At 36.8% G+C, this 16,471-nt stretch overlaps 1 protein-coding gene across 9 annotated transcripts in view; it reads right to left on the reverse strand.

Annotated features, from left to right (window-relative positions):
- FAM13A (family with sequence similarity 13 member A) overlaps positions 1–16,471 on the reverse strand; it is a 356,989-nt gene that overhangs the window by 60,703 nt on the left and 279,815 nt on the right. For 6 of the 9 annotated variants that reach the window (XM_032332873.1, XM_032332871.1, XM_032332870.1 and 3 more), the window contains 2 exons: positions 7,779–7,820; positions 4,728–4,907 (listed from right to left, as the gene is read on the reverse strand). In XM_032332873.1, coding sequence (XP_032188764.1) covers positions 4,728–4,907; positions 7,779–7,820 — 222 coding nt within the window. The remainder of the gene's footprint in view (positions 1–4,727; positions 4,908–7,778; positions 7,821–16,471) is intronic. The other 3 variants (XM_032332872.1, XM_032332877.1, XM_032332878.1) reach the window with 1 other exon arrangement.

A 16,471-nucleotide genomic window follows, 5' to 3' on the forward strand; every position in this document is an offset into this window, starting at 1 on the left:
GAGAGAGCACAAGCAGCAGGAGCAGCAGGCAAAGGGAGTCGAAGTGGGTCTTGATCCCAGGACCCTGGGATCATGACCTGAGCCGAAGGCAGTGGCTTAACCAACTGAGTCACCCAGTGCCCCGTTCATGACTTAGTTTTAGAAGCAGATGTGAATGTCATAACTACAGAATTTAATTCACTTAATATTCTTGAAATTTCTCTGAGTATTTTAAACATTTCCTTAAGGAGTTTTCATAAAGTTAAATTACTTAGCAAACTGTTTGTTTTTTTACTACATCACAGGACAAATTAAGCCATCAGGGTAGCATAATGGCATGCCAAGGTATAACTGAGTAAGGTCTCTTCCTTATGGTAGGACTGAGTGAAGGTAACACCCTAACCACTTACAGCTATATTTTGAAATAAATGAGCTCTAAAGAGCAAAGCAGATGACTATATTTTACCATCGGTTCAACCATATACAAAAATGAAATACCATGTTAAATATTTATTCTGCCATCTAAATTCACATCCTATCTTAGATGGGCTTATCATGGAGGCAAAACTATGAAATAAATATGATCCTAATATTTTCAAAGTTATAATATCTTTGGTGATTTTTAGCACTCCATATTCAATTTAGTCTTATTTTATATACTTTAAATGTAAGTATATGTACTTAGTGAAATTATAGAAAAGATTTATGCAACAAATATTAGAAATACCCCAAGTATAAAATCACAAAAGGACAAGGAAGAGCAGACAGGGACTAATACGTACTCGTGCAGACACTCTTCAAGACACCTTTCTATGGATGGCTGGATGAATTTGGTCTCAACTTCAAAATTAATTGTTCTACTATATAAATTCTGTGTATCACTCTTCATACTTCTAACCCCTGTGGTATACATCCCATTAAAATATTTTTCATGGGGAGGGTTTATGTTTGAAAGCAATTATGACAGTATTGTGTTTCCCCCCGAATTCCTCTGCTGAAGCCCTTACCATCTGTTAATGTGATTGTTTTTGGAGACAGAGCTTTTCCAGAGGTAATTAGGCTCAATGAGGCCATAAGGTGGGTGCTCTAATCCAATAGAACTGGTGTTCTAATAAGAAGAGGAGGAGGACCACCTCATAGCTCAGTTGGTTGGCTGCCTTCAGCTCAGGTCATAATCCCAGGGTCCTGGGATCGAGTCCCCCATCAGGATCCTTGCCCAGTGGGGAGCCTGCTCCTCCCTCTGCCTGCCACTGTTGTGGCTTGTGCTTACTCACTCTCTGACAAAGAAACAGATAAAATATATTTTTTAAAAGATTTTAATTACTTATTCGACAGAGAGACATAGTGAGAGAGGGAACAGAAGCAGGGGGAGTGAGAGAGGGAGAAGCAGGCTTCCTGCTGAGCAGGTAGCCTGATGCGGGGCTTGATCTCAGGACCCTGAGATCATGACCTAAGCCAAAGGCAGAGGCTTTAACCCACTGAGCCATCCAGGTGCCCCTTGACATCACTGAAATTTGACATGAACTCAGATCTCTGGAGCTTCTCACTTTTACCTAGAGTTTCTTCCCCATCCCTACAGACACACTTGATGTTCTGGCTATACTCAACTATTTACCATTCCCCTAATACAGCACTGTTTTTTTGTTTGTTTGTTTGTTTGTTCGTTTTTTCCTTTTTCTTTTTTCTTTTTTTACTTTGAAGTTGGAATTTAGTATAGTATTTATATAACAAATATGTACAAATTTCCAGTTTATTATATTTTGGACAGCTGAAACCATTTTCTTTTCACCTAACTACCCTTTGCTTTTAAGAAAAATACTTAATATAAATTTTTCACACATACAGAGGGGACACTATCACAATGAATTTCAATATACCCATCACCAAGAGTCATCATTTTCATGCACCTGCCAGATGGCGAGTTTTTTTAATAAATAAACTGAACCCCTCTGCATAACGAATATATTGCTTAAACTCTGATATCTTTATGATAGCAAATAATAAGCCTGATCAATCATTTGCACTAAAATGAAATATTTATAGTCTTAGTCTATCTCCTGTACTTATTTCAAAACTCTGCTCTGATGACTTTAGTACAGACTTCACTGACCTTAATCTTACTCTGAAATGTGGTTATCATTGGCTTCAAGGATATATATTTTTTACTTGGTTGCAGCTTTAAGTTGTTAGGAGGCACAGTAATAGACAAAAATACAACAAATTTCTAATTTTTAAAAACTCTTTTGAACCATTCCATACAGTTAACAGTTTTGACTAGAATAAAGCCTAGCTTAACCTTTTAAGCAAAGCCTGATGAAAATCTTAGATAAATGAATCAATTATATGTAGGTATATACTAGGAAAAAACATACTTACTATAGGCTATGATAATGATTCTCAAATTCTGCACAATCAGTGATATGTCGTTATATCTCCTGAGGACATACTGGAGAGGACCTTCGTGGGGACAAAAATAGTAAGGTCTGGAGCCCTGAGATAAGGGCCTTGCCCCTGGCCAGACCTGGTGAGCTCAGAGAGGCAATTCAGTGTGGACTGGGAGTTGAAGAGAAAGGACTTTCAAGGTGTGTTAATTACCTAGTATGTCAGATCAGGAAGACAACATATGCCTAGGAGGCTGAGGCCAACAGGGAGCATAGGAAGGGAACTTCTGAGTGTCCAGACCACGCACCAAGGAAAAAGTAACAGTGAGACTATAAGTTACCATGGCCACACACGGTTTGCAGCCTGAGATTTACTCACTCAGTGTCCAACTCTTGTCTGACCATAGTGAGTGACCAGCATGAGCAGTGAAAAGAAGAAAGGGAAGAAAAAAAAAGAAGAAAAGAGAAGAAAAACAAGGGGAAGGTTAGAGTTTCTCAGATTGTTAGATTAGTTGGTTTCTAATGTTCTTTGTCTCCTTTTGTTCTCCTGATATTGATAGTAGAATATGATCAAGAGAACTTAGAATAGAAACATACCTGGATGTGGGAAACTCTGAATTCTGCAGGAAAGGTACTCTATGTTCCATATTTTTCTGCTGCCTGTTCATTTGGACCTTACCCCACTGTGCTGTTCCCTGTTGCCGCCATGCACCCACCATCAACAGTACCACCGTCTGCTCTGTTCGCTCTCTTGTGCTTACTACCACTTTCAACCTCTGCTTGCTATCCCTCTGTCCAAACAAAGAGGGTGGAAAGCAAGATGTCGTGACACACTAAGGATATTTTAAAAATGCAATGTGTTGCCACATACTATTTGGCAAAAAATGAGACAGAGGATAAGAACAGTATTAAATAATTTGTACTTGCTGTGTAGCACAATATAGGCAGTACATGGGCTAATTATACTCCTAAACATTTTCTGTAAAGCTTAGTCAGGAGCTAATTTTAAATGTAAACACCTCCTGTATTATAATTTTTCTATTTTCTGAAGGTAATATTATAGCACTCCCTCCTATCCAACAGCCCTAAGGCAATTTTTTTTTTAAAGTGCTGCTTAGATCACTTAAAAAGTCAGTGGTCTATATCATTGATACTGCTTTATTTCTAAAATCATATTTGCTAGCATGTTACTTAAACAACTTCATGATATGCAACACGGTGTTTGTTTATACCACTTATCTTTGGCGTCTTTCTTTAAGCACAAAGAAGTTTCCTCTCCCCCCACAGCCCTAAGATTTTTGATGTGCATTATGAATCCAGGTGAAAAGGAATGAGGGGGACGGGGACTAGGATCTGATTTACTCTTTGACATTTCATCAGGAGTTCAAAACAATAGCTTTATAGAGACTAAATGCTATAGTAGATAAAAACAAACTTAAAACTTTCAGGAAAAAATACATGAATGTAACTTTATTTTCTTTGACATTTAAATGATGACTACTGAAAAATACAGAATATTAACTGTTTATTTGTATTTTATCAAATCCTCTAATGGAGACTAAAGTTACTTATGATACTATTCTTGAAATTCACACTGTGGGAAAGCTTAAAATTAGTCATGATAATAAAGAACTTGAGCATTTCTTCTTCTGATTAAACTTAAGCTCTACCATTCTGACACTGAAGTGTAGCCAACTATTAGAGTATTACGGTGATATTCCAGTATTGCACCAGGCCAATATAGTAGGGAAATCTGTTGATTTCATAAGTTAGTTTAACAACCAAATGAAAGTTGTCTAATAAGGAAAAAATCAGCCTGTGATGGCTGGGACCAGGGTGCAGTCAACTGGGTACCTGACTCTTGGTTTCTGCTCCTGTTAGAATCTCTGCTCAGCAAGAAGTCAGCTTGGGCTTCTCTCTTCCTTTACCCCCCACTCCCACCTGCAACACACGTGCACACATGCTCTCTCTCGCTCAAATAAATAAATCTTAAAAACAAAAACAAAAACAAAAACAAAAAAAAAAAAACAAAACCACCTCTGGACAGGCATGTGGGAGTTTTTTCCTCCAGTGGTTCAGCATCCTTCTAAAGAAGATATTCATGAGGAAGCCCTGAAATGTATTAAATCAGAGGTGGCTTCCTACAACACACATCTAGACAACACAAAACATCCAGACCCAACTGAAATGTTCATTTAGTCCCTTACACGTTTCCAAATGTTAGTGAAGTTCAGAATAGTCGAAAGGAAATTTTATAGTTTTAACCTGAATATTGAAATGGGAATGGCTATAACATGGTGACTAATTCAGGTATGTATTTTTAAAAGGAGAGGAGAAAATGCAAATAAAGCTCTAATACCAACTCACATGTCTCTGCCACGTCGGACTTCATCCTGCTCTTTGGACTGGCGGCGGCGCTGTCTGGCAGACAGGGCCGGAGATGCTGATGACGTTCCCGATTCTGAATCCTCTGAACTTTGGCCTCCGGAGCCGTTAACATCAAAAAGATGCTGTTCTACCGCCGACCGGATGGTTCTTTCCAAGAGTCTAATGAAAGCAGAACACAGAGTCCATCAGGCAGTCAAATTTATCAGTGATTGCCTTTTAAAACTTATATCCATAATTTTGGAATATCAGCATTTCCTACGACAGATCTACCACAGCTTCATGAACAAAGGCAGCATATGAGACATCTCGAAATATCTGCATCGTGTGTTAAAAATAAAACCAAAAACCTGACAAATTCTACCAGTTTGATCACTGTGTTTCTCATCTTCGTAGGTCCAGGATGACTGAAATGCTCACAGCAAGCCTAACAACATTTATCAGAGGCATTCAGGAAATAAGGGTCACTTAATATGAGGCAGAATGAGGAAATACTTTTTCCTCATAGAATAATAATAGACCTATTCTTACAAAGGTGAGTTCCGTCAGATTTCATACCAGCTCTGCAGAGGAAGACAGTATAGTTTACAAAGCAAACTGGCACAAATGATTTTATGATGCCTATTATCTATTTAGAATCCCTTTCAGATAAAATTATACAGGCAATAATGCTATTAAAATGGAAGACCTCCCCAGAACAATTACTACTTAGAACAAGAAAATCTTTCTAAACCTCCATGCAATTAAACTGTGATGTAAATAATTGAAGCTGTATTCATACAAACATGTGCCACTAATATGTGTTACTGAAGATGGCAGGGTAGATTTACTTCATCTAACATGAGGAAATACTTAAGCACAGGGGCTGAAAAGAGTGCATGGTGAGTTAGATAAGGTATCCTTTTTAAAGCTATATAATCTTTTAATGTGTCTAAGCCTTCTTTTTAAAAAAAATTTTATTTAATTTTAATTTTTTTTTAGTGTCCCAAAATTCATTGTTTATGCACACTCAGTGTTCAATGCAAAATGTGTCCTACATTCTTTTATCACCACACTATTCAATTTTGGATAAGCTGGCATGGAAAATTCTAAACATATACTCCTCAAATCATAATTTTCTGCACTTGAAAAAAGGATCACATCCAAACTCATCAAACTATACACACATTAAGTATGTGTAGTTCCTTACATATTAATTTGACTTCAATAAGGGTATTAAAATTTTTAAAAAGAACCACATATTTATTTTTAAAATGTTCAGATGGATTTTGAAAAATTTAAGATACTTAGATTTTCCAAATGTAGTTTAATAACAGACACATGGTAATCTCATTAAAACTACTTGAAGACAATGAACAAATATGGTCTGACTTGGATATTACAACTTTTATATTTAGGGGGTCCTGGGTGGTATGGCCAGTGGAGTGCCCAACTCTTGGTTTTGGCTCACATTGTGATCTCACGGTTGTGAGATTGAGCCCCAAGTCCTGCTCTGTGTTCAGCACAGGGTCTGCTTAAGACTTTCTCTCCCTCTCCCTCTGCCCCTTAGCCTCCAACAAATGAATGAATGAATGAATCTTTAAAAAAAGAGAGTTTTTATATTTAGAACTCCACATCCCAATGATTCAAGATTCCCTAATAGTGGTCTATAGGAATGTGAGTGAATTAACGTATACAAACAAACCCCACACCTTTTCCAAACTATATAGACAGATAAGAGGCAAAAGCTATTAGGAAATACACAAGCAGGAACATATATAATATGCCTCAGTATAATTCTGGAATCTCTTTAAAATTCACAGAGCTAAGAGAGGTTGGTCCAGCTCTCTCATTGTTTCCCCACCTAACAAAGAAGAAGAAAAACTCCCAATTCATCCTATTAGATCCAAATTCACCCTACTTAGTGCTTCTTTAAATTATTCTCTCTTCTACATTATCACACCTGTTCTCCACTTCCTCTTGATCCCTGTTGATGGAAGATGCCCTAAAAAGGTCCATTTACATCTCACAAGGAAGAAAGAGAGGTGGGTGTGATGGAATATCTTTGAGCAAGAAACTATTCATGAACCTTTATCTAGTGCCTAATATAACCAGGCACTTTCCTAGGTGTTAGGGATACAGCCATGAAAATGACAAACAAGGTCCCCATCTTTATAGAGCTTACATTGCTATGAGGCAGACAGGTAATAAACGAATCATGAACTTTCAGATAGTGATAAATTCTCTCCAAAATGATGCATGGAATTGGAGAAGGACTGTGGGTAGTCAGGAATGGCTTCTTGGAGGAGAGGACACTTGAACAAAAAAGTAAATGGTAAGAAAATGAATGGCCAGGCTGAGAAACAGTGCAAGAGCTCTGGGGTAAATATAAGGTTGGCCTATTCCAGAAACAGAATGTCACATGGCTGAAGCCTAAGGAGCAATGTAGTCAGAGAGGGAGGCAGGGGCAGGTAACTGGAACTTAGGTTTTGGTCTACACGCAGCTGGTAGCCTTAGGAAGAAAGAGACATGTGACAGGCATCATCAGTAGGGCACTGTCCCTGCCCTATGGAAAAAGGACTTGTTGCCATCATTGATTTGCTTTTGATTCTGTGTCCCTTTTAGATGGTAAAGTCCCTGAAGGCAGAGCCAGAGGCTTACTTGACATTACACACACAACGCTACCCTTGGCGTATCACAGTTATTCAACAAATGTAGGCTGATTAAAAATAAGAAGTAAAGACATTGTACTACTTTAACCTTTAATGGCATCCTCCACTAAAAGATATCTCTCCAGACACGTATTTTGTAAACAGTAATGGACTCTGTCATTATTTTGACTGAAACAAAAATCTTGTATGTTCAAATTGTTAGGCTGTCTCTAGTCACACACCCACACAGAAGCTCAAACAGGAGCCCTTCTTTAGTCCTCTTCTCTCAGTGGTTTTACAGACATCATGGGTTGCTTATGGTATTAATTGTCCAATACTATACACCATTAGAGTAGCTTTGTTTCTGTTTGCTAAGTGGGAAAGGGAAACCCAAGTAACTTACTCTCCAGTTGCCGAAACATTGCTGACTTGGGATACATGCGTGCTGTGGGAAAGAAGCACAAAGAAAGTCAGATTAGACAGAGCATGAGACTGTGCACCAAACATCTGAAGGGGATTCCAGACTGAAAGTATTAGCTAGACTCTCAGTGACCCACGCACAATGTTTAACCCACCTACCGACAGACGCTGACTTTCACTTGTTTCTGGAATTGGAGAATGCTAAGTGTTTATTCCGGAGTCAGTACTGAGTGTTTACTCCTGAACAGTGTCCCCCCTCCCCTTCCATTTTAAAGACATCCATGGTGGAGTGTTTCAAAGCGACCTTTAAAAACCATCTCTACTCCCCCTACTGGCCCTTGAGCTCCTTCAGTGTCTTTTCATTTACTCAAAATATTACTACAATGCCACTGACTGTCTTTTGCTACCAACTCTACCCATTCCCTGTTCTCCCGAGCCCAAATCTGTTCCCTCCTCGTCCACTCCCTCCAGACCTGCAGCCAGAAGAAACTTTCTAAAACTGCTCAGAACAGGTAGAAAGCAGCAGGAACCACAGGGGACAGGGAACAAGCAAGCAACTCTGGCTTCTTTCCTTTTTTAAATGTATCTTTAAAAAATATTTTATTTATTTGAGAGAGAGAACATAAGCAGGGGGAGGGTGGAGGGAGAAGCCAACTCCCCACTGAGCAGGGAGCCCGACCTGGGGCTTGATCCCCGGACCCTGAGATCATGACCTGACCGGAGGGCAGACGCTTATCTGACTGAGCCACTAAGGTGCCCCTACACAACTATTTCTAAGCCACCTTTCTTCCTGAGTTCCTCGAGATGGAAGAATGCTTCAAGCTCTATGTTTCATCTCAACACCTAATTTATGGCCCCTTTATTGGACACTTATAAATTTCCTCTACTTTTCTGTTTCCTCCCAAACCTGAATTCCTTCAAAAGCATTACAAAGTATTCAGCCTAAAGCGGAACAGTGAAACTATAGAACACTCTGTGATAAGCACTCTTGCCTGCCCCCTGTGTTCATATAACCACAATGAGGTTGAGTTCAGCAGCAATTTCAGCTGCATCAATATCAAGATTTTCTCACGGTCTGCCCTCCAGTGCTTAGTCAACTTCTAAATCAAGATTCAAAAGTCTGTTCAAACAAAAAATCTTCCATGCTTGTCACACTATAGGTTTCCCTAATAGATACAAAGGTTTCCTTTGCTCCTCCTTCTTTGTAGAAAACACTTGAAGAAAGCGACAGGGGTTAATGACTGATGCTGATGGCTGCCTCCCAATCACCCCAAACAGCCTTGTATCTACCATGCAATTTTGAACATAAGAACATATTTAGTTTTGTCTTTTTTAAATCTATCTGCTGGGTTTTTCTTCCATGTACATGGGTATTTCATCTCTTTCCACCCAGAATCTAAGTGCTTCAAGGGAAAGTATGCTATTTCTCTTTTTCTTTCATTATACTCTCTACTGTTATCACCACTATCACCACTGTCAGACCCAGCCTACCACTCACTATACAAGAGGTGATCAGCAGACACTCACTCTTCAGCCCAGAGAATTTCCTTAAAAAAGAGCTGTAGCTCTTTGTTCCGGCCACAAACCACAGCCAAATCCCAGAAGAGACACAGAAAATAATGCTACTGTTCACAAGGGAAAGTGATGAGAAAAACCTTTATAAATGAAAGCAAATGAAAAAATAAATGCATTCTAATACTGAGTACTTAACTATGTTTCAGACACTGTGTCGAGTATTTTGTACATATATTTTCCTGTTTGCTGTTTACAATAACCCATTTGGGTAGGTACTATTGTTTTCTCAATTTTCAGTTGAAGAGTTTAGAGGTTAAGTAACTTGCCCACAGTGACAGAGCCAAGTAGATGAGCTGGAATTTGAACCAAGAACGTTTTAGCTCAGAGTCTAAGCTCTTAATCACTACACTAGCCATTCAATCCATCACTCAGTAGAAGAAAAACTCACTAGAATCATCTTTGTAGATGGAGGCCTGGACTTAGGTATTTTACTTTGCTTTTAATCACAACCATTTTTCTCATCTGCCTCACAATGCCTGTTATTCACAGTGGTTCCCAGATTACACAACCAATAATATATCCTTTGCTCTTCTCTGTCCTTAACTGGAACAGGCAGTCCCTACTTTTGATGCTTTGTGGCTCACCCTCTGTAAAGTCAACACTGTGTAATTAACTTATGTATTTCACTTCTCAATGTAGTTACACAGCCTCAGTTTGGAGAGCAGGGCCCATTGGGAATGATGGCTCTGGGGAGACACAGAAGAGGGGAACACGTTGATCTGATAGATGCTAAAAATATTCCAAAGACAAAGAAGTATAAGCAGTCAATTAGTCCTCCATGCTGTCTCAGAATGAGTAGATGTACACCTTTTCTCCCTTCTTTACACACTTTGACCTGAACTTCTTTTTGCTTACTAAAGCACACACTGATATTTTTAGGTTTCTTTGTGGGGGGTAGGGGGCAGGACACACACACACATACACACAAAAGGTGAGAAAGAAAGAGACAAGAAAATGACCTCAAGCAGAAACAGGTTCTGCGATAACTAAAGCCATGTTGGTGCTTCTCAAATTCTAAAGCATATCGGAGTCATCCAGGATCTCGTTCACTCAGGCTCCGATTCAGCACCTCTAGGTCTCAGGAAGGTGAAGCTTCCTGAGAAGCTGAAATTCTGCCTTTTTAACAAATTCTACAGTGATTCTGATGCTGTTGATTTGTGGAAGACACTGATTAGCAAAGCTGTAATTCCCTGAAACTAAGAGTCTTCAAGACTTCAATTACTTAGATATCACAATAGCTATTTTTAAACATTCTAATCTAAGTGAAGAGGGTATGCATTGAAAAACTTACACTAGCATAAGTGAATAAAAGGCAACACATCAAGATTTCCTCATAGCTTAAAGAAAAATGACCTAAGCCATCTACATTTTTTAAAAAAGATTTTATCTATTTATTTGAGAAAGAGAAAGAGAGCACAAGTGGGGAGGACAGGTGGAAGGAGAGGGAGAAGCCGACTCCCCACTGAGCAGGGAGCCCGACATGGGGCTTGATCCCAGGACCATGGGATCATGACCTGAGCTAAAGGCAGAGGCTTAACTGAGCCATTTTCAGAATGCAAAATAAATGAATAGATTGATGACAAAAGCAAGGAATTAAATCATATTCAATTTTGTTCATCTGTTGATCTTAGGTCAAATTTATGATAATTTATAGTTTTACGTTTCTTTAATAGTCCTTTACAATTTTTGGTATACTTAACATGTTCATATTTTCATGTTTTTTAATCAGAGTTTCTCTAAAGAAAGTATTCTGAGAACATGTTCCACTGGGAATCAGAAAAGAGAAGTTCTGGTCTTTGTTCCGCAGTTAATTAGCTGAAATCATGGATTGTTGGTTAGCCTGGCTGTTCTGGGTGGGTTTCTTCACACAGAAAATGAAAGACTTGGCTAGTGGTCCCTGTGGTTTTCTTTTAGCTCTAAAAGTTTACTGCTCTAAAGTTTGAATCACCACAAAAGGTTATAACTGCATATTATGACAGTTTCAGTCATAGTTATGGTTTATTAAATACCAATATAGCTTTGGTCAGGTATCCAGCCACCTGTATAGTTCCTGTGGGATGTGCTTAATAATCCACCAATAGCAAGATTTCTAAGAATATTTAATGACAGAAGTAGGGGCTATTTCCATAGCTATAATTCACTCATGAAGGTAATTCTAAGAAAAATGACAAATGGGCAATAAGCAAATAAGTTAAAGTGAAAAATACAGATTTCCTTTGTCTACAATGGAACTTGCTTTTGTCCTTTGCAGAAAGCGAAGGGAAATGAATTTTTTTTTCCGAGCACTTGACTGATCTGATAACAAAGTTTCCTACTTATGCAGTATAAACACTTGAAGATGGAAGAGATCATTTCTTAATGTTGATAAAGCAAGTATTCAAAACTGAAAAAAGATAAGTCTCTCTGTGGACTCCAGAGCTAGGGTGAACTTCATGACCCAAGCCTCCTGTGAGTGAGGACACAGCTGCATTCGCTATTGGTACAGTCTTTGAGAACAGATTCTGAGCCTACTCTGCAATATATTCTATGGTATACTTAAATATATTTAGTCTGCATCTCTATTAACCAAACCTAAACTACATTTCTGGAAGCCCCACACGCTCAACAATACTAGTCTATAAATTTGCATGTGATAAGATGCACAGAATGCCTGTTGACAAGTGATTCTTTAATTAGATCTCTCGATTTGAAATAAAGAAATCTACATATAAAAAGAAAGAAATTTCAAGTCTACTAAAATCCGACATCTTGAAGAGGCACGTGTTCTCATTTTTTATACATTCTCTTACTTCAGTATGTTCTCTTTTGTGGTATATAAATATTATTGTGGCAAAGTATTATTGTTTCAATAGGAACTATTAGGTGAACAGAATTATCCTTTTTTTCCCCCTCTAGAATATTTACATTTAGTGAGTTTTTAAAAAAAAAAAAATAAGTCAGGATTTAAAAGACAGTTGTGTGATGTTTAATTTGGGCAAAGATGAAGATCGTGTAACTAATTATCAAAATAGCATGAAGCTCCTAATTTCTCTGTTTAACAGAATATAATATTTTTAGTATTATTTTAAAATACTAAAAGTTGATATGCAGCATCAACATTATAAGATGAATCCAGTGTTATTTATTATAGTTATAACAGATTTCTAATTAAAACTTTTTCATTAAAACCATGTTTTCCATGAACAATGTCATACATTAAAAGAAATACCCCTGATTTTCAATATTTACTACGCTTTAACTTTTAGCTATGATTACGATATACAGAAAGTTAAGGGAGCATTTGTAGGTATTCAAACTTTGACAAAAATTGTATTACCTTTTTGTGGTAGTGTTATAGATAGTTTGGATCTAAAAAACGTAAGCGTTTGGCTTTAAAGCATATTACTATGCATTAAAAAAAGCATATACTATGCATAGAATACTAGAACATAAATTGAAAACATACTACATGGATATTAGTAGGAGGAAAATGTTTATCCTCAAACTTTTTCAAAACTCACACTTCATATTCCTTTAAATATTAGAACTGTTTTTAAGAAAAAAAAACTATTCTTCATTCCTAGAATATTTTGATGATCTATTAAAATCATTTTGATGATCTATCAAATATTTTCTAAAAAATTAAATAGAGCCTATCAAAATATCAAAATACTCACCTTTTGTATAGCTTTTTGTTCAGGCCCTAATTACTGGAGCTTTCAGTTTTACATATTTAGCATGTTTTTGCATAAAAAAGAAATTCAGAGTTTTAGTTTTTGGACTAAGGTCTTTGTAAAGGAAAATTATGAATGAAATTAAATATTTCACTATGTATAATCATTTAAGATGAGGAAGTTGAGGTTCAGAGAGGTTTAATATCTCATTCAAGTTTACACAGTTCTGATTCTATCTCGTGTAATCTGGCTTCAATAAGGATACAATCTTTCTCAAATAATGCTGTTATTCATATAAACCTTTGGCTATACATCTAGTTATTTTCTTAGAGCAGATTATTCAAAGTACTTTTCTGGGTTCAAATAGAATTTTCTTTTCAAAATGTACATTCCAGAAAATTTTTTATTTCTAGATTTTCACGTTTATCAGTATAAAATTCTATCAAGCAGTCTTTAATCTTTTATTTTTTAAAAATTTATTTATTTGATTTCTTTGCCTTTAAAGACGTGTCTTGAAAGAAGTGGCCGATGTCAAAGGGGATACTGCCTATGTTCTCCTCTAGGATTTTGATGGATTCCTGTCCCACATTGAGGTCTTTCATCCATTTTGAGTTTATCTGTGCATGGTGTAAGAGATAAGAGTTTCATTCTTCCATACATAGGTGTCCAATTTTCCCGGCACCATTTATTGAAGAGGCTGTCTTTTCCACTGGATATTTCTCCCTGCCTTGTTGAAGACTATTCGACCATAGAGTTGAGGGTCTATAACTTATTTATTTGAGAGAGAGAAAGAGGGAGTAAGTGAGGGGGAGAAAAAAGAGGAAAGGAGAGAGAGAATCTCAGGCAGCTCCCTGTTTAGTGTGGAGCCTCATGACCCTGAAATCAGGACCTGAGCTGAAATCAAGAGTCAGACCCTTGACCACTTGAGCCATCCAGGCACCCTGAACAATCTTTAATTTTTTAAAAACTACTATATCCCTCCACCACAAACTTCAGTTCTGATTATTAGTTTTGTACTTTTCTTTTTAAAGTTTACCAGAGGTTTTCTATTTTATAATTTTCATTTTTATTCCCAAAGAACCATTTTCTGGATTCAAACATCAGTTCTGTTCTTTTTCCCACTTACTATTATCAAAACCTTCTTAATTTCTAAGAGGTTGCTTTTCTTCTTTTATATAGTTTTTAAATTCTGATTGGGTGGCTCATTTATTTTCATTCCTAAGAAAGCGAAATCACCACTTAAAAAGAGCTTAGATCCACAAATTTTGGTATGTATGTTTCCCCTTTTTCTTATCAATAGTCTAAATTAGTTTTTATTTCCTCTCTGAATTTTTTCCTCCTTTAGGAGAGCTTTCATTGGGTGACTGGAAATTTTTTGTTATCAATTACACCATGGTCAGAATACATGACTGCTAAAATTTCTACTTTTTCAAAAAAGATTTTATTTCTTCATTTAAGAGAGAGGAAGAGCACAAGTGGGGAGGGCAGAGGCAAAGGGAGAAAACGACTCCTGATTGAGCAGGGAGCCCGATGCTGGATCCCAGGACCCCAGCATCACAACCTGAGCCAAAGGCAGATGCTTAACCAACTGAGCCACCCAGGCAACACTAAAATTTCTACTCTTCAAGAATTTCCAGATACAGTTGAATAATTCTTTAAAAAGTAGTAGGAATTCTTGTGCACTACTTACAGGGTGCAAAGTTTAGTATGTAATGCTCATTTATTTTAAATCTCATTGTTATATAAAATTCTCAGTGTTATTTATTTTCTAAATTTTATTATAGACATATAGTTAGATGTATAAGTTCTATATTTCAAATGTGTTTGCCTGTTTACTCTTGTTAAGAGTTTAAACTTTTATCATTTGAAGCTGTGCTATTTTATACATGCTTATTTATAGCCTTTATGTGTTTAGTCCATACGAAATTAAGTAAGTCCAGGTTTGTCTTGTTTCACAAATATGAACTCTACTTGTCCCGGTATTAATATTGCTCTCTCTGCTTTCTTTTTGTTCGCATTTGTCAGATATAAATTCTAGATTTTTCTTATTAACCTTTCTGTGCCATTTTGTTTCAGGTATGGCTCTTTGGAGCAAAATATAGCTCGAGTTTTGTTTTGTTTTGTAATTTTAGTTTTTATCAAAGAATTTGGCCATGTATATTTATTGTCATAGTTGATATATTTATTCTACTTTTGTTTTGCTTTATGCTTTCTAATGTGGGTGCTTCCTTTTCCTGTGATTTCTGTCTTTCCTCTTAAATTCTGAAGAGATTTAAATTTCTACTGGTGGTTGCTTCTTATACTCATATGTGTCTAATTATTAAAACGAAGACAAAAACCCCCAAAACAAAAAACTCAAAACTCTTGACTCCTGCGTCTATTCTCCTACCTTCCATGCAAGACAAAAGATACAGAATTTTATTACTTTCTTTGTCCCTTCACCTATGATTCTAATCGGTTCCTACCACTTAATTAAAAAAATTTCTTACAAAATTCATCTCTTTAATTAGCTGGGCATAAACTTTGATTTCTACTTTTATTTCTACTAGTATGTTTTTTCCTTGGATTTAGAATTTTTAGGTTGACTTTCTAATCTCTGACCTTCATATCTAACATTATTTCTATCAGTTTTTTCTTATCCTTTGCTCTTCATTCTGGAGGAGCTTCTCAAGTTTCTTTCTCATTGTGTACTTGATTTATTTTTAATAATTTCTGCTCTTTGTGGTTTCCTACATAGTTTTTGAAATCTCTGCTAATACATTTCTTGGCTCTCTTTTCCCTCCCCTTTCAGCTATTCTTCTATGTCTCTAGCCTTACAATTGTAAACCTATTCTGCCCTTGCAGGTTCCCACTTATGTTTCAGAGAGGGTTGGTTATGTCCTTAAGCATTTTGGGGAGAAGATTAGTAATATTACTTTTCAAGTTTTCTTCTGAATCATGTAAAAAGCAATTCTCTGAAATCTGTTTTTACACTGAGTCCTCAGGGTAAGTCATCCTTTCTCTTAGTTTGTAATTTCTCTTTATAAGTTCCAAATAGCTCTCTGTGTTCTGTGGTTCTTGAGGAGAATCCATCAATTCAGGCAGGTCATTACCAAAACCTGGGTGGGTAGATTGTTCTTGTTTATTTCATCATCCCTTGGCTGTATGCAGATGCCCGCTCATGAATTTAGATTTTAAGGGCCAATATATGAGTCTGCCCTAGAACAATCTATGATGCTTAAATAGGTGCACTTCCTATTTGGTCCAATTTTCTGACTAAGCTGGAGAATCAGGAATAAATTTGTACTTTGTTTTTGTACAGTGTACTCTTGAAAGCACTCATTATGCCTGGTAATCTTCCTTCCTTTTTATCCTTTTCTCAAATGCTTTAAGTAACTGAACATCCCAGGGGGATAGTTTTGTATACTAAATGTTCTAGTCTTTGAATAGATGTTGACATAAACAAGCT

Source organism: Mustela erminea, chromosome 2 (assembly GCF_009829155.1).
Source record: "Mustela erminea isolate mMusErm1 chromosome 2, mMusErm1.Pri, whole genome shotgun sequence".
Lineage (NCBI taxonomy): Eukaryota > Metazoa > Chordata > Mammalia > Carnivora > Mustelidae > Mustela > Mustela erminea.